This window comes from Schistocerca nitens, chromosome 4, assembly GCF_023898315.1.
Source record: "Schistocerca nitens isolate TAMUIC-IGC-003100 chromosome 4, iqSchNite1.1, whole genome shotgun sequence".
Classification (NCBI taxonomy): Eukaryota; Metazoa; Arthropoda; class Insecta; order Orthoptera; family Acrididae; genus Schistocerca; species Schistocerca nitens.
The window spans coordinates 906,066,068-906,092,437 of NC_064617.1; the positions used below are offsets into that span (position 1 = coordinate 906,066,068).

General features: G+C 38.8%; 1 protein-coding gene across 1 annotated transcript in view; it reads left to right on the forward strand.

Moving 5' to 3' along the window:
* The window catches only part of LOC126253474 (tripeptidyl-peptidase 2), a 310,223-nt gene that overhangs the window by 259,942 nt on the left and 23,911 nt on the right, over positions 1-26,370 (forward strand). Inside the window, exon 20 of the mRNA XM_049954832.1 lies at positions 26,174-26,312. Coding sequence (XP_049810789.1) covers positions 26,174-26,312 — 139 coding nt within the window. The remainder of the gene's footprint in view (positions 1-26,173; positions 26,313-26,370) is intronic.

Consider the following 26,370-nt stretch of genomic DNA (forward strand, 5'->3'; position numbering starts at 1 on the left):
TTGCCGCCACTCACACCTCACCTGTCATTCAACAACATCTTTGCCTCTGCACTTCTGCCTCGACTGACATCTCTGCCCAAACTCTTTGTCTTTAAATATGTCTGCTTGTGTCTGTATATGTGTGGATGGATATGTGTGTGTGTGCGAGTGTATACCCGTTCTTTTTTCCCCCTAAGGTAAGTCTTTCCGCTCCCGGGATTGGAATGACTCCTTACCCTCTCCCTTAAAACCCACTTCCTTTCATCTTTCCCTCTCCTTCCCTCTTTCCTGACGAAGCAACCGTGTGTTGCGAAAGCTAGAATTTTGTGTGTATGTTTGTGTTTGTGTGTGTGTCTATCGACCTGCCAGCACTTTTGTTTGGTAAGTCTCATCACTTTCTTTCTTTTATATATATATATATATATATATATATATATATATATATATATATATATATATATATATATAAAAGGATGATGTGACTTACCAAACGAAAGCGCTGGCAAGTCGATAGACACACAAACATACACATACACACAAAATTCTAGCTTTCGCAACCAACGGTTGCCTCATCAGGAAAGAGATGTCAGTCGAGGCGGAAGTGCAGAGGCAAAGATGTTGTTGAATGGCAGGTGAGGTATGAGCGGCGGCAACTCGAAATTAGCGGAGATTGAGGCCTGGTGGGTAATGGGAAGAGATGATATATTGAAGAGCAAGTTCCCATCTCCGGAGTTCGGATAGGTTGGTGTTGGTGGGAAGTATCCAGATACCCCGGACGTTGTAACACTGTGCCAAGATGTGGTGTCCGTGCACCAAGGCATGTTTAGCCACAGGGTGATCCTCATTACGAACAAACACTGTCTGCCTGTGTCCATTCATGCGAATGGACAGTTTGTTGCTGGTCATTCCCACATAGAATGCATCACAGTGTAGGCAGGTCAGTTGGTAAATCACGTGGGTGCTTTCACACGTGGCTCTGCCTTTGATCGTGTACACCTTCCGGGTTACAGGACTGGAGTAGGTGGTGGTGGGAGGGTGCATGGGACAGGTTTTACACCGGGGGCGGTTACAAGGGTAGGAGCCAGAGGGTAGGGAAGGTGGTTTGGGGATTTCATAGGGATGAACTAAGAGGTTACGAAGGTTAGGTGGACGGCGGAAAGACACTCTTGGTGGAGTGGGGAGGATTTCATGAAGGATGGATCTCATTTCAGGGCAGGATTTGAGGAGGTCGTATCCCTGCTGGAGAGCTACATTCAGAGTCTGGTCCAGTCCCGGAAAGTATCCTGTCACAAGTGGGGCACTTTTGTGGTTCTTCTGTGGGAGGTTCTGGATTTGAGAGGATGAGGAAGTGGCTCTGGTTATATGCTTCTGTACCAGGTCGGGAGGGTAGTTGCGGGATGCGAAAGCTGTTGTCAGGTTGTTGGTGTAATGGATCAAAGATTCTGGACTGGAGCAGATTCGTTTGCCACAAAGACCTAGGCTGTAGGGAAGGGACCGTTTGATGTGGAATGGGTGGCAGCTGTCATAATGGAGGTACTGTTGCTTGTTGGTGGGTTTGATGTGGACGGACGTGTGAACCTGGCCATTGGACAGATGGAGGTCAACGTCAAGGAAAGTGGCATGGGATTTGGAGTAGGACCAGGTGAATCTGATGGAACCGAAGGAGTTGAGGTTGAAGAGGAAATTCTGGAGTTCGTCTTCACTGTGAGTCCAGATCATGAAGATGTCATCAATAAATCTGTACCATACTTTGGGTTGGCAGGCCTGGGTAACCAAGAAGGCTTCCTCTAAGTGACCCATGAATAGGTTGGCGTACTAGGGGGCCATCCTGGTACCCATGGCTGTTCCCTTTAATTGTTGGTATGTCTGGCCTTCAAAAGTGAAGAAGTTGTGGGTCAGGATGAAGCTGGCTAAGGTAATGAGGAAAGAGGTTTTAGGGGTGTGTGTGTGTGTGTGTGTGTGTGTGTGTGTGTATACATATATAAACTTAAATAGCTACATTTCTATTATTTGGAACATTCTACAAAAAAATAAAGATGGTAAATAATCGTTTTTTATGACGTTTGATATATTACCACATACATGGCATGGCGTACACTAAGACTACATCTCTCTATACTAGATCACTTGGACAACTTAACACTAAAACACAGTACAATATAGAGCTCTCATAAATATATACACTCCTGGAAATTGAAATAAGAACACCGTGAATTCATTGTCCCAGGAAGGGGAAACTTTATTGACACATTCCTGGGGTCAGATACATCACATGATCACACTGACAGAACCACAGGCACATAGACACAGGCAACAGAGCATGCACAATGTCGGCACTAGTACAGTGTATATCCACCTTTCGCAGCAATGCAGGCTGCTATTCTCCCATGGAGATGATCGTAGAGATGCTGGATGTAGTCCTGTGGAACGGCTTGCCATGCCATTTCCACCTGGCGCCTCAGTTGGACCAGCGTTCGTGCTGGACGTGCAGACCGCGTGAGACGACGCTTCATCCAGTCCCAAACATGCTCAATGGGGGACAGATCCGGAGATCTTGCTGGCCAGGGTAGTTGACTTACACCTTCTAGAGCACGTTGGGTGGCACGGGATACATGCGGACGTGCATTGTCCTGTTGGAACAGCAAGCTCCCTTGCCGGTCTAGGAATGGTAGAATGATGGGTTCGATGACGGTTTGGATGTACCGTGCACTATTCAGTGTCCCCTCGACGATCACCAGTGGTGTACGGCCAGTGTAGGAGATCGCTCCCCACACCATGATGCCGGGTGTTGGCCCTGTGTGCCTCGGTCGTATGCAGTCCTGATTGTGGCGCTCACCTGCACGGCGCCAAACACGCATACGACCATCATTGGTACCAAGGCAGAAGCGACTCTCATCGCTGAAGACGACACGTCTCCATTCGTCCCTCCATTCACGCCTGTCGCGACACCACTGGAGGCGGGCTGCACGATGTTGGGGCGTGAGCGGAAGACGGCCTAACGGTGTGCGGGACCGTAGCCCAGCTTCATGGAGACTGTTGCGAATGGTCCTCGCCGATACCCCAGGAGCAACAGTGTCCCTAATTTGCTGGGAAGTGGCTGTGCGGTCCCCTACGGCACTGCGTAGGATCCTACGGTCTTGGCGTGCATCCGTGCGTCGCTGCGGTCCGGTCCCAGGTCGATGGGCACGTGCATCTTCCGCCGACCACTGGCGACAACATCGATGTACTGTGGAGACCTCACGCCCCACGTGTTGAGCAATTCGGCGGTACGTCCACCCGGCCTCCCGCATGCCCACTTTACGCCCTCGCTCAAAGTCTGCCAACTGCACATACGGTTCACGTCCACACTGTCGCGGCATGCTACCAGTGTTAAAGACTGCGATGGAGCTCCGTATGCCATGGCAAACTGGCTGACACTGATGGCGGCGGTGCACAAATGCTGCACAGCTAGCGCCGTTCGAAGGCCAACACCGCGGTTCCTGGTGTGTCCGCTGTGCCGTGCGTGTGATCATTGCTTGTACAGCCCTCTCGCAGTGTCCGGAGCAAGTATGGTGGGTCTGACACACCGGTGTCAATGTGTTCTTTTTTCCATTTCCAGGAGTGTGTGTGTGTGTGTGTGTGTGTGTGTGTGTGTGTGTGTGTGTGTGTGTGTGTGTGTGTGTGTGTATATATATATATATATATAATTTTTTTTTTTTTTTTTTTTTTTTTTTGCCATGACTATTTCATACACATTTTAATGTAGGGTCGAGCCCCCACTTACGGCCACATTAATGACATGTTTTCTGGTTTTATCATGTTTAACTTGTAGGAAATGAAAATATAATACTTAATCTTACCTCTCAATAAATTAAGTTTCTTCTGATACTTTGTACAACATGTAGAATACAAAAAAAAAAAAGATTGTGTGTTGCTTAAAGAAAATTACTACACAACTTCTGCAACACAGGTCATTTCATTAAATGGCGACCAAACAAAGAAATGTTTTTATAGACAATTGAATAGCACATTTCATATGATGATGATGATGATGATGAAGTCCCATTCTCCATGACGGAGCATAGGGGAACGATGTGGGAGACCCACACCGCCGTACTAGGCAAGGTCCTAGTGGAGGTGGTTTGCCATTGCCTTCCTCCGACCGTAATGAGGATGAATGATGATGATGAAGACGACACAACAACACCCAGTCTTCTTGAGGCAGGAAAAATCCCTGACCCCACCGGGAATCGAACCCGGGACCCCGTGCTCGGGAAGCGAGAACGCTACCGCGAGACCACGAGCAGCGGACACATTTCATATTGCTTATTATCTATGGTAGGACTGGCTGATATTCTAAAGGATCTTAAAATTGCACCCGTTACATCAAGGTGGCCCTAAGTGGGGTAGTGGCCAAAACTAGAGCCTTGACCCTGTATGAAAATCTCACTTTTTTTTTATAATAAAAAGTGAATGTCGTATAAAATCACAAGATTATTAAGTTGTTATTTTTTTTATATATTTTATTCTGGCATTAAAATATCATTTAATGAATTAACAAACAATAAGAGGGTAATGTTGCATAAAAAGGCTAACATTATAATTTAAGTTTGTTAGAATTACATAAGCCTACCTTAGTATTCATAGCCTAGAAATAGTCTGCTTTTCACCTCACCAGTGTGTATTGCGGTGGTAAAATATTATTTTGTATGAGAACCCATTGAGATACCATCTTGAAATTTTGCATGCATTTAGTCAGTTAGACTGGACAACACATACATTTTTTATAAAAAAATCCGAGGGTACTTATTTTGGAAATTTAAAAAAATGTTTTTTGGAATAGTTTAAAATTTTCAGATTTAGATACCATAGTCATGTTACATATCAAATTGAAGGGAATTTTTAGAGGAAAACAATGATGCAAGTTTGAGCTCTCTAGGTTGTGTAGTTTTTGAGCTACAGCATTTTAAAACAATCATCGATTGATCAGAACGGAGGTGTTTTTTTTTTTTTTTTTTTTTTTTTTTTTTTTTTTTTTTTTTTTTTTTTTTTTTAAGCTCAAAAACCAAAGGTCAGAAAAATTTGAAATTTCAGATTTAAACTAGTGTTAGTGGGTACATTAACTGAGAAAAAAATTCATCCAAATCTGAGATATCAAGGTTCAGACTGTTAGTTGATTTGAGATGGAATGACCCTGTGGTGAATTATTTAACATAGTGCATTTCTGTGCATATGAAATAAGAGTCAACATCTGAATGTATACAAGTGTTTGGAATGTAGTATGAACCTGAGTTCTTGAAGCCTCATGGCTTGTTTCTCAGAAAGGAAGCAACATGAAGGAGAAAGCAAAGCTGCTACAATCAAAGTCTATTGTGTTTACCACATACTGATTTTTATATCCTAAGAAATTGATGAGTCAGGAAAGTAATAAAGCAGGGTTGTTATGGTGCCATGCTTTCAGTAATCTTGCACATCTGTCAGTAAATTCCTTATTTAACTGTAAGAGGACCCACACACATCACATCACATAGGAAAACCACAATATTTTATATACAAGCGTACAGATCAGTTTTTGCGAGTTGTCAAATTTTACCTTGGATTGGCAATAGTTCATTTATGTAGTTGTAGTGAAACATACTCTAGATTTGTGCAGAAGGTAATGTAATGAACTAATGTGGAAATCCAGCATCAAGAACTAACACATTAAGATGAAATTTAACATCAAATAACTTATATTTCACTCCTTTGGGATGGGACAATTTTGATAAGAGGGGCCTTCAAAAAGTAACTTGCACATTATTGTGGCAGGCCATGTAACTTTAATATTGCTCTGCATTTCAAAGTTACACAGATGAATGATGCTGTTTTTCAGCATAGTCTCAAAATCTCTGTAAACAATGGTCGCTATAGTCTACCAATCGTTCATTTCGTTGGCAATAGAAATTCACTTTTTGGACAAAGAGCTATCCCAGAATTGCTTTGGGTAAGTCCTGAACATCGGGAAAATCTAAGATTGCTGTGAATCAGGTCAGAGATTGCCTGGACATTGTCATCAGTGGTTGATGTCAGTAGTTCCTTCCCAGTCAGCAACACCCGTGTCTGTGCGGCCTTGGTCAAATTGTTGACACCATTTCATGCAACATTGCATTCGTTCTATATACCACTGGAATTTCACAGTGAATATGTATGCAATTTAGATGATTTGCCCACAAGAATTGTGCTGCTCCACGCAATTTAACTTTAGAGTACACTTACAGTTGCAGTACCAAACAGTGATACAGTGGTTACCCAAACTACAGCAGAATTGTGTCCTGCAGCAAACCCAGAACATGTACTCTCTTCAGACAGTGTGCCACTCTCGTTACTCAGTGGTCTTAGTGTAGGATGACACGTAAAGATAATAAAGCAGTTTGATTTTTCTTCTTTTGGAGCAAGCAGCATAATATATGTTTGATAATGACATGATTATTAGAAAGGTGCACCAAAATAGCTGCTTATAACAACTAATCTTTATTCATGACAAACTGTTTCGGTATTTTTTGCCATTTTCAGGTACCTGTGAATAAGATTTAGGTGAGAACGTGTATAAATATGAATGTCACTTATATTAATGTGACTATATTGCACTCATGTCTAGACTAATGTGACATCCTTATTACAGTGATAGTAAACTGTCCTATAAATAAGAACTGGAAAAATTAGTATTTTATGGTAAATGCGAAATAGATATGAAAACACAAACTTACTTAATATATGCTATTACATAGCGAATTGGATCAGATGGGCTGTTTATCAGAGATAGTTCTAAATAGCTTTATTTTCTGCATACAATATCTGCAGTTACTGGCAGAGCCCAATTTGGAAAAATAATGTGTACAAAAACCTACGTGCAAAAAAAAAAAGTAGAGGGGGGGGGGGGGGGGAGTATATGAACCCAGTGATGTATCAGTGCGCCATGCCAATTGTGGACAGTTGAATGGTCTGTTTAATATGCAATTCGCATAATGCAATGCATTACTCAGCCATTGGATGCATTTTGTGAGAAACACGTATGTTTGTTTGTTAGCTAAAGCTCAAAAAATAATACAGTGTGGACAGTTTTAATGTGGCAAATTAGGTGGCAGATGTTTTGAATGCCAATTGCATCAAATACCGCTACAAGTCGAGCCTGAAATACATAGTCAACAAGCAACTGTGCAGTACCAATCTATAAATGCTGTGTGTTGTGCATTGCTCGTTGTTTTCTTTTCTTCTTTTGAAATAAGTGAAGCGACTAATCCGGGTCCATCACAATTTCGATTACGATGCTTGCAGCACCAGAAGAGATTGGCAATCCCTGTGACAATGTGTCAGTTCTCCTGTAGGCTGCTGCTCAGCGAAGTGGAGGTGGGGGTTTTTTCCCCTCACAGTTCCATCCCCTGTGGTGGTCAAAATTCTAGTTTGTTCACACTCGTGGCCATCTGCAACTGTAGCCTGTAGCAATTGGAAAACAAAATCTGTAAAGTTTTTTCGATGGCACAGAAATTCTTCCCCTAACATTAAAATCGAGTTGCTGTAAGTTCGGTTCTGCTTCCACACTAAGTGCCTTGTCAGTTCTATGTGTAGCGTTGTTAATCATGGGCCACAGGGCTGTGAATACCCACAAAAGGTCGAAATTGATAGTCTGCAGATTTTTTAATCTTCATATTAGGCGGGAAAGACAAATAATGCCCAGAAATACCTTATATAGGAGACACATTTACTTAATTGGCAGGCAAATGCTGGTGCTTTTCAACAGAACAATCATTTTTGAAAGCTTAAATACAAACAGATGAAGGAAACAAAGACCATTTCAGAAGAAATTATTAAAAATAATTATAAAATCACGTAGTCTGCGATGGGCAGGTCACGTAGCTCGAATGGATGAGGGCAGGGCAGTGCGCAGAGTACTGGTAGGGCACTTAGAGGGAAAACGTCCTGTGGGGAGACCGAGGCATAGATGGGAGGACAATGTGAAGGCTGATTTGAGAAGCTTAGGTATTGAAGGTGAAAGGAAGGAAGTAGCCCAGGACAGGGACAGATGGCGAAAATACGTTGCTGTGGTAATGGACTCTCGAGTCCGTTATGACCAGTGAGTGAGTGAGTGAGTGATTTCAGAAGAAAAAGGTGTTGAAGTTTTCTGCAAAAGCAAACATCAGAGTCAAAAAGTTCCCAAGCAGCACTTTTTCTAAAATCAAAGAACTGATAATTTGTGTTTTCACTCATGTAGTGTGACCACCTTTCAAATTTGTGCATCTAATCATTTACAAACAAAACAAAAAGGAAGTTTTCGAGAAAAATAGACGCGAATTTTGCAAAACATAGATGCTACATTTTCTGGTCCCTACTTATAACTGTCATTGTTTTGGTAAGGTGGTAAATGATATAATATATTGAAAATAAAACATTCATTATGGTGTGACAGTAATTTGACAGTTCCACTCTTATCATGCTATATGTTTACAAAGATATGCAAATGAACAGTGATATGATTTCTGTTAAGATTGTCTTTGGTTGTTGCATGTGTTACTTCAGATTTATCCATTTTCAAGTTCTTAAAAGTGCAATAAAGTTTTTGAGGTAGTACTTGTGTCTAAATTCTGTATGCTCATTTAATATTTCTTTTGGGTATTTTCTCATGTGTATGTACATTTCAAGTTCAAGATTTTTCATTGCAAAATCTTCCGTATTCTGTGCAGAATCTAGAGTACATTCTTGTTCAAACCAGCCGTGTGGTTTTGATTTTTCAAATGCAGGAAGAGACCAAACTGATTATTTTCACTCTCTCTGATGTGTACCTTATATCGGGAGAAACTGCAAAAAGGTAGAAATTTATGGAAATGGGACCTGGTTAAACTGAAAGAACCGGAGATTGTAGAGAGTTTCAGAGAGCATTAGGGAACGGTTGACAAGAACCGAGGAAAGAAATACAGCAGAAGAAGAATGAGTTGTTTTGAGAGATGAAATACTGGAGGCAGCAGAGGATAAAGTAGGTAAAAAGAAGAGGGCTAGTAGAAATACTTCGGTACAGAAGAGAGATTGAATTTAATTTGTGAAAGAAGAAAACATAAAAATGAAGCAGGCGAAAAGATATACAAATGTCTCAAAAATGAGATCGACGGTATATCATTAAGGGTAAGATAGATACTGCCTACAGGCAAATTAGAGAGACCTTTGGAGAAAAGTTAACCACCTGTATGAATATCAAGAGCTCAGAGGGAAAACCAGTCCTAAGCAAAGAAGGGAGAGCAGAAAGTTGGAAGGAGTACATGGAGGGTCTGTATAAGGGCAATGTACTTGAGGGCAATATTATGGAAATGGAAGAGGACATAGATGAAGATGAAATGGGAGATACGATACTGCCTGAAGAATTTGACAGAGCACTGAAAGTTGAAACAATGCCCTAGGAATAGACAACATTCCATTAGAACTACTGATAACCTTGGGAGAGCTAGCTAAGACAAAACTCTTCCATTTGGTGAGCAAGAGCTATGAGACAAGCAAATTACCTTCAGACTTCAAGAATAATATAAGAATTCCAATCCCAAAGGAATCGTGTTGAAAGGTGTGAAAATTGCCGAACTATCAGTGTAATAAGTCACAGCTGCAAAATATTAACATGAATTCTTTACAAACGAGTAGAAAAACTGGTAGAATCTGAACTCTGGGAAGATCAGTGTGGATTCCGTAGAAATGTCGGAACATGTGAGGCAATACTGACCTTACAACTTATCTTAGAAGATAGGTTAAGGAAAGGCATTTGTAAACTTAGATAGAAAAAGATTTTGAGAATGTTGACTGGAATGCTTTCTTTCAAATTCTGAATATGGCAGGTGTAAAATACAGGGAGCGAAAGGCTATTTACAATTTGTACATAAACCAGATGTCAGTCATAAAAGTCGAACGTTATGAAAGGGAAGCAGTGATTGAGAAGGGAGTGAGACAGGGTTGTAGCCTATCCCAGATGTTATTCAATCTGTATATTGAGCTAGCAGTAAAGGGAACAATAGAAAAATTTGGAGTAGAATTAAAATTCATGGAGAATAAAATAAAAACTTTGAGATTTGCCAATGACATTGTAATTCTGTCAGAGACAGCAAAGGAAGAGCAGTTGAATGCAATGGACAGTGTCTTGAAAGAAGGATAATGGAATGTAGTCATATTAAATCAGGCGATGCTGAGGATGTTAGATTAGGAAATGAGATGCTTAAAGTAGTAAATGAATTTTGCTATTTGGGGAACAAAATAACTGACGATGGTCGAAGTAGAGAGGATATAAAATGTAAACTGGCTATATCAAGGAAAAGCATTTCTGAAGAAGAGAAATATGTTAATATTGAGGTTAGATTTAAGTGTCTTGAAGTATTTTCTGAAAGTATTTGTATGGAGTGTAGCCATGTATTGAAGTGAAACATGGTTGATAAATAGTTTAGACAAGAAGAGAATAGAAGCTTTCGAAATGTGGTGCTACAGAAGAATGTTGAAGGTTAGATGGGTAGATCACATAACTAATGAGGAGGTATTGAATAGAATTGGGGAGAAGAGGAGCTTGTGGCACAACTTGACTAGGAGGAGGGATCGGTTGGTAGGACATGTTCTGAGACATCACAAAATCACCAATTCAGTATTGGAGGGAAGTGTATAGGGTAAAAATCGCAGCAGATTCAGAAAGATGTAGCTTGCAGTAGTTATTCAGAGGTCAAGAAGCTTACAGAGGATGGAGTAAAATGGAGAGAGCTTCATCAAACCAGTTTCTGGACTGAAAACCACAACAGCAACAACATATCTGATGTTAAAATTTCTTCTTGTTTTGACAACGTAAAAGCTATTACACCTGCCACATGTGATTTCATATATGCGTGGGTTATCATATTTCGATGTTCTAGTGGCGGCAGAATGTAATTTTATTGAAAGATTTTTATTGGTTCTAAAGGCTAGTTGAATATTTGTGGCTTTAAAAATTACATTAATTTTGTTGGAGATTCTAGCAAGGTAGACTGCTGGTATGTATCTTATTTTCTGTGTAGGTGATGTTTCTCGTGATAGGCATATCTCGCAGGCGATTGTCATCTAATTTGATGTTTTACTCTGGTATTATAATTTTGTGATTATTTCGTGATCAAAGCCATTTGTATGTGCTATATAGTGAAGTGTGTAAAGTTCATTTTGAATTCCTGGTTTTTCTAATGGTCAGTTAGTTAATCTATTAACCATTTAATGGAAAAACAGTAGTTCATAAGCCATTGGATGACCGGAATTATTATTTTTGCTAATTGTGATGTCTAGATAGTTACTGATCATGTCTTTATCAGTCTCCATAGTGCAGTTAATTTTAAAGTGTAGTTGGTTGAGTTTCTGGTGGATATTTTTGATATCTGTGGCTTCCAACTACCAACATGAGGGTATCATCTACATACCTAAAATAGTATACAGTTATTTCAGCTTAATACTCCCATGACTTAATGGAAATAAAAAATGGAAAGGTGCAGCTCCAATCTTCAGTAATAATCTAGATCTAATTGTTATTGAAGGGATAAATTCTCTTTCTCATCCTATTGAATTTTTTATTTGAATTTGCAGAATTGAAAATAATAATATTGTCGATGCTATTGCTTGGACAATAAGATATTTAATTGATGATTCATTTATTATTATGTTTTGATTTCTTGTTAGAAGTGGAATACACGAAAGTAAGTTGATCTGTAGCCCTATTCAAACGCATCAGGAATTTGATGAAATGGACAGGATAGTTCCTTTCATTAGTGTTGATAGGAAGAGAAGTTTTGTAGAGTAGTTGGTCGTTAAAAAGGAGAGGATTTCATTTGCAGAGAATGTAGGAAAATATCACCTAATGTGCCTGCTACACTATTATCTATAGCTACTTCATTTCTGCTTGGGTATAAATTTTGTTGTTAAATTCAAAATAGAGTGATGGTGCTATTTCCAAAATATTTATAATTTCAAGTGTTCCTGTCATGGAGATTTTCCAATATTGTAACTGGTTATATTTTAGTAGTTGGATAGTTTCCTGTACTGGTAAGTTAGTATACATATTAGATTAGTGACGTCAAATGAAATAAATTTACCATTAGGTGGTATTTGTACATCTTTTATATCTCTTTCCAGATTACACAAACTTTTATCATGTACTTTTTTTTTATTGTAAAGTTTTGTTATTAGTGTGATTAGTTGTTTGCTTATCAAATATGATGGGCCATGTATGCAATTAATTATGGGCCGAATTGCAACCATCGGTTTGTGTGTCTTTGGTTCGCACATAATTTTGGTGTATTTGGATTCATTACTATATATGTTCTTGTTCACTGAGAATGGTATAATAATTTTTATGGCTTCTTTATTTTAGCTCCAAATCTGTTAGTATGGTTGAGAGGCAATTTTGTGATATGACCTTACCTGTATAGTAGTTCATGTTAAGTGTGACCACACTATTCCCTTTATCAGCTTTTAATGCTACAGCATCATTTAGTAGCAGTTTATGGTTTATATTTTTCAGAATTTTATGTTCCATTTTGGTCTGATAGTTGTTTGCATTCTGTCTGCATAGTTCACTGTCTATAATGTTTTTTATGTTAATGGTAATTTTATTCTGTTTTCTGTATGAGAGATTCGCTACATCTATGGCAACTTTAGCAGTGTCTATAAAGTGCTTTACAGAGTTCTTCTGTAGTGTTGTATTTCAGACCCTATGTGAGAAGATTTGTTTCATTATCTGTAAGTTACGTCTTTGTGAAATTTTCTAAATGTGGGTAAAATTGCAAATCAGATTCATATTCAGGTGCAGGTTTTCATATGTGATGCTGAATGTAGAGAAGTTTTGTGGATTTCTTGTTATGAATATGTCTTCTTGTGATGTTTATATGTCATGTACACAAATGTGCAATATAATCAAAAGTTAAAGATGTTGCGTTGTTACTTATCTTTAGATGTGCTACATAGGGTTCTTGATTCACCGTTTCTTTTTTATGTAATATATCCTGTATTTCTTGTCTTATCCACAATCTTGCTACGGAGTTCTTGATTTGAGATACACTATTTGATCTTTCTGTCTCTCTTATGTAGCCATATCTAGGAATTACATTATATCCTTTCTGACACTGTCCCTCAGCCAGATTCAGTCGCTTCTCCTTTCTCATAGGAAACCTCTCAGTGAGCTAGATCTGGGTAATCAGAGGGTGGGATTATTGGAAGTTGGCAGCTCCAATGTTAGGCACATTATGGCACCCTTTAGGGACATGGCTGCAAAGGAGGGGAAGATAGCCAGTGTGCACTCTGTGTGCATACGGGTTGAGTCATTCCAGATGTGGAACGGGTCTTTCTGGATGCCCTGTGGAGCACAAGAGTGCAGCCAGCTGTGGGCGGTTGCTCACATCGGTACCAGTGATGTGTGTCACTTTGGATCAGTAGAGATTCTCTATGGTTGTGGATAACAGAAGTGGAAAAGGCTGCCAGTCTTGTTTGCAAGATGAAACCTGAGCTCACCATTTGCGGCATAGTCAACACAACCAATGTCAGATCTCTGGTACAGAGCTGAGTGGAGTGTCTGAATCAGAGGCTCAGACTGTTCTGCGACCGTGTAGCATGCAGACTTTTTGACTTGTGCCGTAGGGCGGTTGGGTTTTGGGTTCCACTTGAATAAGTCAGGGGTCCACTGCACGCAAGAGGCATCTGCATGGGTAGCAGGGGCTGGGTGACATGGACTGGGCAGTAGCTTAGGTTAGAGGGTCTCAGGGAAACACAAAAGGGCTACAGTCTCAAAGGCTGCAGGTCAAACACAGGAAGAAAGTAGATACAAGATCCATTTGTATAATAGTTGTAAATTGTCGTAGCTGTGTTGGGAAAGTACCAGAGCTCCAAGCGCTAATAGAAACTACTGATGCTCAAATCATTATAAGCGCTGAAAGCTGGCTAATACCAGAGATAGGTTTACCTGAAATTTTTGCGAAGAACCTAACAGTGTTCCGAAAGGATAGGCTAAAAATGGTGGGTGGTGGAGTCTTTGTTGCTATTAGTTGTAGTTTATCTTGTAGAAAAATCGAAGTAGATAGTTCCTGTGAATTAGTATGGGCAGAGGTCATTCTTGGCAAGTGGAATAAAATAATAATTGGATTGTTTTACTGACCTCTGAACTCAGATGATAAAATTACTGGAAGGCTCAAAGAAAATTTGAGTTTGATTTCAAACAGATACCTGACTCTTATAATTATAGGTGGTGGTGACTTTAATTTAGCGTCAATATGTTGGTGAAAATATATGTTTAAATCCGGGTGTATGCATAAAACATCATCCGAAATAGTGCTGGGTGCATTCTCTTAAAATTATTTCAAGCAGTAGTTTGTTTGTGAGCCCACACAAATAGTAATCATTTGTGAAAACACACTTGAACTCTTAGCAACAAATAATCCTGAGCCAATAACAAGCATCAAAACAGATGCAGGGATTAGTGAACACAGGGTTTTTGTAGCGAGATAAAATATTGCAACCCCCCAAATCCAACAAAATAGGTGAAAATATACCTCTTCAAGAAAAGCAGATAAAAATTCACTTGAGGCCTTCCTGAGAGACAATCTGCATTCCTTCAAAATTAATCATGTAAGTGTGGACCAGATGTGACTTGAATTCAAAGAAATAGTATCAACTACAATTGAGAGAGTTATACCAAGTAAATTAGCAAACAATGGAGCTGATCCCCTTTGGTACACAAAATGGGTCAGAACACTGTTGCAGAAATTAAAAAAAAAAAAAAAAAAAAAAAGGGATGCAAAATGTAAATGAATGCAAAATCTCAAAATTAGCGATCTTTTACATAAGCTCAAAATTTAGCACGAACTTGAATGCAAGATACTTACAATAGTTTTCACAACAAAACTTTGTCTCCAAACCTGGCAGAAAATCCAAACTGATTCTTGTTGTATGTAAAGTATGCTAGCAGAAAGACACAATCACTACCTTCTCTGTGTAATAGCAATGAAAATACTATCAACAAAAATGCTGCCAAAGTAGAATTACTTAACACAGCCTTCCAAAATTCCTTCACTAGATAAGACTAAGAAAATATTCCAGAATTTGAATTGAGAACAGCTACCAACATGAGTAACTTAGAAGTAGATATCATCAGTGTAGTGAAGCAACGTAAATCACTTAATAAAAGCAAGTCTTCCAGTCAAGGCTGTATACCAGTTAGGTTCCTTTCAGAATATGCTGATGCAATACCTCCATACTTAACAATTGTATACAACCGCTCGCTCGATGAAAGATCCACACCCAAAGACTGGAAGGTTGCACAAGTCACACACCAATATTCAAGAAAGGTAGTAGGACTAATCCACTAAATTACAGGCCCATATCATTAACATCAATATGCAGCAGGATTTTGGAGCATATATTGTATTTGAACATTATGAATTACCTCAAAGAGAACGCCATTTTCACACAAAGTCAACACTGATTTAGAAAACGTCATTCTTGTGAAACACAACTAGCTCTTTACACACACAAAGTGTTGAGTGCTATTGATGAGGGATTTCAAAATGATTACGTATTTCTAGATTTCCAAAAGGCTTTTGATATTGTACCACACAAGTGACTCATAGTGAAATTGCTTGCTTATGGAATATCATCTCAGTTATGTGACTGGATTCATGATTTCCTATAGAGAGATCACAGTTCGTAATAATTGGCAGAAAGTCATCGAGTAAAACAGAAGTGATTTATGGCATTCCCCTAGGAGGTATTATAGGCCCTCTACTGTTCCTTATCTATATAAATGATTGAGGAGACAATCTGAGCACCCGTCTTAGGTTGTTTACAGATGATGCTGTTGTTTATAGTCTAGTATAGTTGTCAGAAGATCAAAACAAAGTATAAAATGATTTAGAAAATACATCTGTATGATGCGAAAATTGGCAATGGAGTGTGAGGTCATCCACATCATTTGTAGTGTTTCGAGAATTACTGCGTAAATTCTAGAACCACTCAGCCTCCTACTGTCCTGAACACATGATATTTTAGAAGTGAGTGTGGGATGATACAATCGTACCTACTGCGCATCACATGTTTGTGTGTGCAGGTTTGAAATTCAGTTGCGAGAAGAATGTAGACATGGCGGTTGAATGGCAACGACAAGTACTTGTCAGGCAATCCGCGGAAGTTTTAGTGGAAGTGTACGGAAGAACCATGAAGCTTCTATTTTATTCTGTGCTAATTGTCTCAGTGACCATTGTTATATAACGAGAACAGTTGAGAAGGTACTCTTGAGAAAAACTTTTGTCGTAGCCTTGTTGAAGGGAAGACGTGTATTATGCTTCATGTGGAGACTGGACATAGTGTTTAAGCCAACTTTCTCTTATATGTAAATTAGTTTGTTTCTAACGTTTGGAGACATGAGAGACTTAATAAACAGTATATATGTATGTGAAGAGTGGGATTTGTAAAATGTTGGAAGTTCAAATATACGTCGTTAGTTGAAGCTAATGAAACTTAGTATGTCTACTTATATTTATAAGTAGAAAGAGTCTTGAAGAAGTGTAAGAGAGTTTGCAGCAGCAGGTTAGCCGGTGAGGAAGGTCAGTCGAGCATCTCAAGTAAGCCATCTTGTAAAAGAAGTGGAAGTTAGAGTATCTACTTCGCTCTTAAATTGTCGTCCATAGCCATTAGGCAGTGCTAAAAGGAATCCATTAAACTTTGGTTCCATAGTAAATCAGTCAAATCTACAGGCTGTAAATTCAACTAAATCCTAGGAATTAAAATTATGAACAACTTAAATTGGAAAGAACGTGCAGAAAAATGTTGTGGGTAAGGCAAACCAAAGATTGCATTTTGTTGCCAGAAGAGTTAGAAAATGCAACAGATATACTAAATAGACTGCCTACGCTATGCTTGTCCATTCTCTTTTGGAGTACTGCTGCACAGTCTGCGATCTTACCATATAGTATTTACGGAGTACATCAAGAAAGTTCAAAGAAGAGCAGCACATTTTGTATTATCGCGGAATAGGGAAGTTTGTGTCACTGACATCATACAGGATTTGGGGCGGACATCATTAAAACAGAGGCAATTTTTTTTGCAGCAGAATCTTCTCATGAAATTTCTATAACCAACTTTCTCCTCAAAGTGCGAAAATATTGTGTTGATGCTGACCTACATAAAGAGAAACAGTCATAATAATAAAGTAAGGGAAATCATAGCTTGCACAGAATTATATAGGCGTTCGTTTTTTCCGCACACTGTTAGAGATTGGAATAATAGAGAATTATTGTGAAGGTGGTTCAATGAACCCTCTGCCAGGCACTTCAGTGTGATTTTCAGAACATCCATGTAGATGTAGATTTGTATGTATATAGAAATCAATGCTTATTATATTTGATTCCTTGAGTTATCTTCACCAATTTGACTTCGAATAAAACACAGAATATTCCCCTTTATTTCATAAGACAATAGTCAACAATTTTTGTTTGTTAGACTAGCAGTGTAATATAGGTCTGATAATGACATGATGCATAAAAATAGCCGCTTATAACAACTAATCTTTATTCACGACAGAATGTTTTGGCATTTATCATCAGTATCAAGTACCTGAAAATACAATTTTGTTGAGAACATGGGTAAATGTGAATGTCATTCGTATAAAAAGTGACTATATTGTACTCATGTCTAAACTGTGACATTCACAGTGAACTGTATTAAGGTGGTAAATGACATAAATCTATTGAAAATAAAATGTTAGTTGTGGTATGACAGTAGTTTTACAGTTTCTCTCCTACAAAGATTATGCAGATAAATAGCAATATTATTTTAGTAACTAGAATGTGTTAAGTTTGTCGTTGGTTGTTACATATGCCAAAGCAGTTTGTAGTGAATAAAGATTAGTCGTTACAAGCATCTATTTTGGTGAATATTTCTAATAAATAATTTTACCTACAGAAAAAATGCAAGAACAGGAAATTCTCTCCTGGCCAGTTCATTGCATGAGGGCTCAACCAAATACAGTACGCTGTACTGTTAAGTCGTCGTCGTTGCCCCCCCCCCCCCCCCAAAAAAAACACTGTAAAACTTAATTAAAACCACCTGTACAAAATAATTATGACCTAGCACAAATTGTAAGATTAGTTGATAAGGTATTATACTGTTTAGGTCATGTGATTTAAGTGCAGTACATGGTCAAATGTGTTGACATCACTTTGCCACAGTGTTTTACTATGCATGAGCATATTGCGATTGAAGTGTCCCTGCCTTCCTCCAACCAGAGCCCATCTAACAAAGTTAGTTTTAAAATTGAAAAAAATGTATCTGACCTGAATGTGATTTCACATTTTTCATGTTCATGACTATTGTACAAGGTATTCAACTTTGCTTCTGTCGTTCGCCGATACGTGGCTATAACGATAAGTAGCGGTTGAAAGAAACAGATCACAGACGTCGGGCAGTTAGCTTGGACCTCAGTCAACATAACCTCATTCAAACAAGTTGATTTGTGTCTGCATCATAAAGTTGTTCTTGATTGAAAATGTCAGTTTACGAGCCTAATTCTCGTCATTTGCAGGAGGTGTTACTGTTTTGTTTCAATATGAAGAAAACAGCGGCTGAATCTCATAGAATGCTCTGAAGTATGTATGGTAAGGACGCTATTAGTGAAAGAACATGTCGTGAGTGGTTTAAACGCCTCAAGAACGGTGATTTTAACATCATAGACCCACATAGTGGTGGAAGAAAGAATGTTTTCAAAGATGTAAAATTGGAGACGTTGCTGAGTGAAGGCTCACGTCAAAAGCAAGAAAAATTGGCATGATTAGTGGAAGTGACACAGCAAGCCATTTCAAAACATCTCAAGGCTATAGGCATGATTCAGAAAGAAGGAACTTGGGCCCCGTGTGAGCTGAATCCAAAAGACATTGAACGGCGTTTGTGTGTTTGTGAAAAGTTGCTTCAGAGGCAAAAATGGAAGGGATTTCTGCATCGCATTGTGACTGGGGATGAAAAATGGGTTCATTATGATAACCCTAAACGCAAAAAATCATGGGGATATCCCGGCCATGCTTCCATGTCGACGGCCAAACCGAATATTCACGGCTCCAAGATCTTGCTTGGCATTTGGTGGGACCAACTCGGCGTTGAGTACTAAGAGGTGTTAAAACCAAGTGAAACAATCACAGGTGCTCGTTATCGAGCGCAGTTAATGCATTTGGGCAGAGTATTAAAAGACAAACGGCAGCAATGCAGTGAGAGGCATGATAAAGAGATTTTGCAGCACGACAACGCTCAAATCCATGTTGCAAAAGAGGTCAAAACGTACTTGGAAACGTTAAAATGGTCGTCCCACCCCACCTGCTGTATTCTCTAGACATTGCTTGGTCTGACTATCACCTGTTTAGATCAATTGTGCATGGCCTGGCTGACCAACACTTCCGATCTCGTGAAGAAGTCACAAATTGGATTGATTCGTGGATAGCTTCAGAAGATGAATAATTTTTTTGATGCGGGATTTGTACACTGTCCGAAAGATTGGAGAAAGTAGTGGCCAGCGATGGAAAATACTATGAACGATACATGTGTGACCAATTTGTTTCATTAAAGCCTCAAATGTTGGAGAAAAAATGTCGGAAGCAAAGTTGTACACCTTTTAAATGAAATGCATATGTTGCATTACTAATTTACATTTTATGAACAACTTGTAAATTTAATGTGCATTGGCATTTTGCATTCTTATTATTACTACTGTTGTTATTGTACCCAATCGTGGGAGGCAGTCTTTGGACAGGGGACCATCCGGAAACGCAGATGGAGAAGAAAGTAAATTTTTGAAGGAAAAAAAGTGATACTAAATTTTAAAGACTGTGACATAGATCTTGTAGGAAGTTTCCTGATTGGAAAACAAATCATGAACAGTGGGACAAATTATGATAAGGAAAGGTGCACGTGACAGTGACACATGAAATAATAAAGACACTGAAAAGATAAAAGTGAACCTCAGTGATACAGATTAGAGTAATACCTCGTAGAATATGTGTGGGATACGATTGACAAGGAAAGTTGAAATGGTTATGATGCAGATTGGAGGCATATCTGCAGAAATTATTAGAATTAGATTTGAATAATTGTGTGGGTGGAGTCAAAGGGCTACCCAGCTTTCTACTTGGTATACACTTTCTGAGCAGTATTCAGTGCATACTTGGTTCGTATAGGAACATGTAAATAGAACACTAGTGAAAAAATGTATAAAAATTCTTGTTCATAAGCTATAGTGAGTATGAATTTGATTGCACCAGCTTGGAAAAGATGCAAGCTTGACGTTAGGTTACCACAGTTTCATTTCTTCAGTACCAAAAAGATGCAGTAAGTTCAGAATCTTTTATAAGTTAAAAGAAGTTTTGAGGGATTTTGAGTACAAGGGGAAATACCTTAAAGGACTGCCCTCATGAGACTGGTGGAAAAATAATGTATCTCCTGCTGTGAAATGCTTTCACTTAAAATGATTTTAAAATTTAGGATCTGTTTTGAGGCATCATGGTGAGTTACAACAAACTAATAACTAATAACTCTGAACTCTTGTTGTTATTAAAATTATGAGTTAAGACTTAAGCAAAAATTATTACTAGATATATTTAACTGTCATGCTGCAAGTTTTAAAAATGAGCATCTTGTTTGGATAACAAGACTGTTACCCTAAAGTCTGTTGGAATATAAGGAGAAATCCTTGTCCACCACCACCTTCAGGGTATTCCATCCTTGCTGCTTACTGGTAAATCCTTATGCAGAATGATCTCTCTATCAATAGGAGGCTTTTCTTCCACTTTTCTTGAATATTTACATAGTTCATTCACCTGGAGTTTAACAGCTCTCATAAAATAGTTGAATCTCACAGGTAATAATGTCACTGTCTGATAGTATGTAGTGTAAATTTCACATTTCCTGTTTGTGGAATGAATATTTGGGAGAGGTATGTGGAACCAGCTCATCATATGCATAGATGACTGGAAGGCCACAGATGGTTCACATCTATGTGGCTGGCTGTTAGATTTGACAATTTTTCTTAATACCTAGCTACTGTAGGGAGAGATGAACAGTTGCAGAAAGACGGTGGCAATCAGTTCTGAAATTTGAAACATTGCACGAGATGTATTTCTAAATTAGTTTCTTTTATTGTTATTTTATTTAATAAAATTATGGCCAAATAGCCATATACAGTTACTTTGATTAATGTTTTACATTTACATTTTTGCATATTCATTTATCGATTTCACTCTTTTACTGCACAGTTCTACGTGATATCATTCACAGGCTTCGTTACACAGTTCACATACACATGTTGTGGTTGGGTCGTAATAAGTTTTGTTTTTGCAAATTAGATGATAAAAGCCATGAATAGAAAATCTAGTTATGACATGTCGCAGTTCGAAGTTTTGTGCTGTCCATGAGCGATTCGTCATTGCTTCGGTGCCATAGAACTCCAACCATACATTTCTCGTTTGTCCTCCGTGATTTGATTTCTGGAAGCCCTGGTGTGTGGTATCATATATCGAAGTTTGATGTCTTCAATTAGGAATGTCTCTCTCGCTAGCAGGTAAACTAGTCTAGATCTTGTTGTCTTTGAGAGACCTAGTGCTCTTTTTAGATAATTTAGATAAGTTGATTTTACCTTTTCTAGTGTTTCTAGATTTTTTTCTATCGGGTGGTCCCATGTAACCTCCATCCCATAGGTCAGAATTGTCCAGATTTTTGCATTGAATAATTTCATGGCCGTTTCTAGACTGAGTATGTGGATGTTTTTTATGTCCTGTATTGCTATTATTGCTTGTGCTGCACGTTCTGTTGTATGTTTCGTGAAGCATTGGCTGTTGGTTGCAATGTTGCCCCTAGGTATTTAAAGTCTGATGAGATTTTTATTTTTTGTCCTCTGATGTTGATTTCTGCATTCTTGGGTGTTTTGCATCCTTTTCTGAAAATCACCATTGCTGTCTTTGTTTTGTTTTTGTTTAGTTTGTGTTCACTGCACCATTTGCCTATTTTCTCAAAGATTTTCTGCAGTTTCTGTATATCTGTAGAACCTACGGCTATGTCGTCAGCGTATACATAAACGTGTACATCTTCATTTTCTCCAATTCGCAGTACTTCACAAGAATGTACAGCAAAGAGCTCATTGGGTCACCCTGTAAGACTGTGTTCGATATTGTGATTAAGTTGTATTCGAGGATTGACTTGATTATTCTTGCCCATATGCTATCTTCTCCCATTGTGCTTTCCAGTTTTCGGACTATGAGATCTCTTTCGAGTAGGTCAAAGGCTTTGGTAAAGTCTATGAACACTGTGTAGAACATTTGTTTCTTTTGTAGCCCTTCATCAATGTTGCTTAGAAGAAGCCTGACTGCCGTAAGTGTTGATCTTCCAGATCTGAAGCCCATTCGTCGTTCTGGGAGATGACTGTCCACACAGACTTTGATTCTTTGTGTAATTATCTTTGAAAACATCTTGAACTGAGTATTTTCCAGGGCTATGCCTCTGTACTTGTTTGGGTCTGATGGGTCTCCTCTACCTTTATAGAGAACTTTTATTGTCGAGTGTCTCCATTGGGTCGGAATTCTTCCAAGTTACAGGCATTTGTTGAATATTTGATCCATACATGTTAGAGGGCCTCGTTTGCATCTTATATATGTTCATTATATATATTATCGGGTCCTGCTGTTTTCTTGTTCTTCAGTGCTTTTATTACTTCATTTACATCTTCATCATTTAGAGTTTTCCCATACATTGTCTTTTCCTTTGTTTGATGTTGTTTCTCTTTCTTTGGGGGTGTTTTGATTCCTCGTTTGTTCAGTATCTTACTGAAGTGGTCTTCCCATTCCTTCATGTCTATATTTGGTGTATGAGCCAGTTTTCTTGCTCTTGCTGCTGTATACGGGACTTCCTCTGCTTCATCCACTTCTCTTTTTGCCCCCCCCCCCTTTCTATGTATTCTTTTTTCTTCTCTTCTATTAGGTGTCCGCCCCCCCCCCCCCTCTCCTCTCTTCTGCGTACAGTTCGTATGTTTCCTCGGCGTGCTGGTTTCTTAATCTGTGGAGCGTTCTTAGACCAGTGTTCCTTTTGCTGTAGCATTCAGCATTGAACCATCTTTTTGCATTCCTTGTTTTTGGGTTTGTTTGTGTCACTGAATTTTTTAGGAGGTCTTCTATTTTGTCTGTTGCTTTTTCAAGGTCTCCTTCCTCTATTAAAGTTTCTATTTGTGTTATTTGTTCTTGCTGGTTTGTTAATTTTTCTTTATCTATTTTTCTTTGTGTGATTTGGTGGGTCTTTCTTGCTGGCAGTGAAGTGACGTTATTTATTTTTATCTTCATTGGAATGTGCTTTCGTATACGAGTGATGGAGTCGTGCCATATTGGTTGAATACTTCCTTTTATTTCTCCTCTTATTAATGCGATATCAATGGTTCTTTTCCAATTGTGGCATATATATGTAGGTATCTGTCTATCGTTCAGTAGGGCGAAACCATCTTCTTCTAGGGTTTCAATGACTAGTCTTGTTTTATAGTTTTCTATGTATATTCTGCAGTTGAGATCGCCTGCAATAAAGGTGGGTTTGCTGTCGCATTGTTTGATGAGTGTGACTATTTCATCAATTTTTTCTACAGAATTTGTGTGCGGTTTGAAATAGGCTGCAATTATATTTATGTTTGATGCTTCTACTAGCATACTATTTTTTTTTTTTTTTTTTTTTCCTTCTTCCAGGGTTTCAGTAGGATAGATATTCCTCCCATGGGTCGTCCTCTTTCTCCCTTCTTTGCCATTAGGTGATAATTGTAGAAATCTTTGTTGCCAGTTGTCTATCAGGAAGGTTTCTGTTAGAATTGCAAGATCAGAGTTTTGCAGAATGTCTGTTGGTGTTAGGTTAAGAACACTTTTTATTCCCTCTGTATTCCACAAGACTACTCTTATTTCTTGCTCTTCTCGTTTTCTTCTTAGTTTAGTTGAGCTCTGCTCGCTCTTCCATTGGTCGTCTTGGGAAACGAAATCGATGTACTTTTATGTTTTCAGGTCAGAATTCTGGTTCTTGTGTGATTTGTAGATTTTCAAATGGAACGCCTACTTTGAAAGCTTTTTTGTCACCCAGTGTGCACAGCTCAGTATTCCATTCTTGTTAAGATATTTCGCTACTGCATCAGTTGTGACGGTTCTCTTTAAGTTACCGATATATAGCCACGCTATTGTTTCTGCTGCTTGCATTTCTTCAGCTTTTTTTGTACCCATTATAGTTTTATTTTTACTCTGGTTTCTTATGTACCAGCTCCTCCCTACCACAGTACTCCAACTTGGTTCCTCGAGTTCATTAACCTGATTTTTGGTTTTATTATGTTGCTCATGTGCATTGATTTGGAGTTGTAGCTGATTCTATTGCTGGAGCAGAGGATTTCTGTACATTGTCATTCCCCCTGGTTTAACTTTGTTGTATTTAGTTTGTATGTTGTTTCCATCAGTTTTGGTTTTCTCTGGTTCTAGGTGACTTTCCTTTTCTAGAGTTTTCTTTATTTGCTCCTGTATTAATATCCCTAGTTGGTTTTTCAGGAAATCGGTTATCTTCTCCACTTTATGCCTCAGTTCTCCCATTTCCGTCTTATTTTCGTCTTGGTTTTTTGCTTTTTTCAGAGAGCTACCCACTCCAATGCCTCCGTTGGAGTTCTTCTCAGATCCTGTAGGTGCCTCTTCCGTCTGCCTCTGTCAGCTATGTGCTGTTTCCTGCATTTCTCCGATATGTCGCTAGTTGTCCGGCAGTGCAGCTGTCTTCTTCCTCTCTTGTGTCTTCTTGTTGGATGTTCCTAACCTCTTTTGTAGGGTTCCTATTCTCCTCCTCCTTTGCTTTTGTTTAGTTTTTCAAAGATTCTAAGCATTTTCTTATTTCACTCACCGCCTCTTAATAACAATAAAGTGTTCTCAGGGCTTTTTGAACAAGGGAAACTCTTCATTGCCCCCCTTCAGATTTAGTGCTGAGAGGGCCCGGAGGACAGCTCGTCAAAAACTGTACACAGATCAAGCATGAAAACAGGAAGAAGATATAATGAACTGTGGGGAAAAAAATCAAAATAGAAACATTGAACGGTCCAAGGACAGAAAGTGAAATATAGAGCAGCCCGGAAGAGCAACGGCATTGTGGTAAAGTGGTCACGGTGTTGAACGGGCAAGCCATTTTCAAACTTGTCTCGTGCCCTTTTTTTTTAATTCTGCGCAATTATTAAATGTTTGACGACAAGCAACAAGTCACCTTTATTCTCCACCAAAAAACACATCTGGTGTGTCATACATGGCATTAGTGACAGTACTTGTCATACGATAGGTATCTCTTACCGCTGCACCTGATTCACACTTGTGGAGAGTGAGTGAGATATGCCTCCTTGCCCAATTTGGATGTTCGTATGAATGTGAATGTGATCACTCCAAAGAAAATGATGAAAACATAATAGTTTGTCACATATGCTGCAATGGATGAACGCATGCAACAGTTTCTCAATCACGCAGTTTCTCTGTGCTCTGTCAAAACATGTATTTAACACTTTTGGAGTTGCATTCCATTTTAGAAGTTTTGACTCTTTGAATTCCTTCGTTGTAATATAGTTCACATTCATTAATTTGTTCTTTCCATTTCTGTGAGATGTCTACATGGTATCTTGCCTGCTCTCACTATTTGTCATGTTTACTTGTGAAGGTAACATGTTCTTACCACATGACTTAAACTCTATAACAAGTGTATAGTATGACAACTGCTAAGACTACAGAAAAGAATAAACATTCCAGTTATGTGGTGGACTGTTCAAAATGTTGTGAAATAAATAAATAAATAAATGGGACGACGGCATATTGAACACAGCTCGTGTGCTACACATGACCACTTAACCACAGTGCCGCAGCTGTTCATCTTTGCTCAATATTGGACTTGTTAAACTTGGGCTGTCCACTGTTTCTGGTGGTGGCGGTGTTTCCCCCCCCCCCCTCCCCCCCACTCATGCTTGATTTGTATTCAGTTTAGACAGGCTATCCACTAGACCATCTTACTACTAAATCAGAGGGGAATGTGATAGGGAGTTTCCTTTGTAAGAAATATCAGATGATGCCCTTCAGAGATTGCCTACTGGCTGTGCCACTTTTAATTTGTATTCATATTGACAGCTGATCTTATCACATTTACTTAATTTTTTCAGGATTCATATCCATTTAAGTATGTTCTGAACGAAGCTCCGAAGAAGAGCAACAAAACAACAGAACCAAAGGAAAAGACCAAAGAAGAAGAATTTGAAGAAGCTGTGAGGGATGTCAAAACTGCTTGGCTGGCCAAGCTAGGTATGTACATTGCTTTGATCAGTTCTGTGTAAAATAAGCTATGTGATTGTTTGATGAG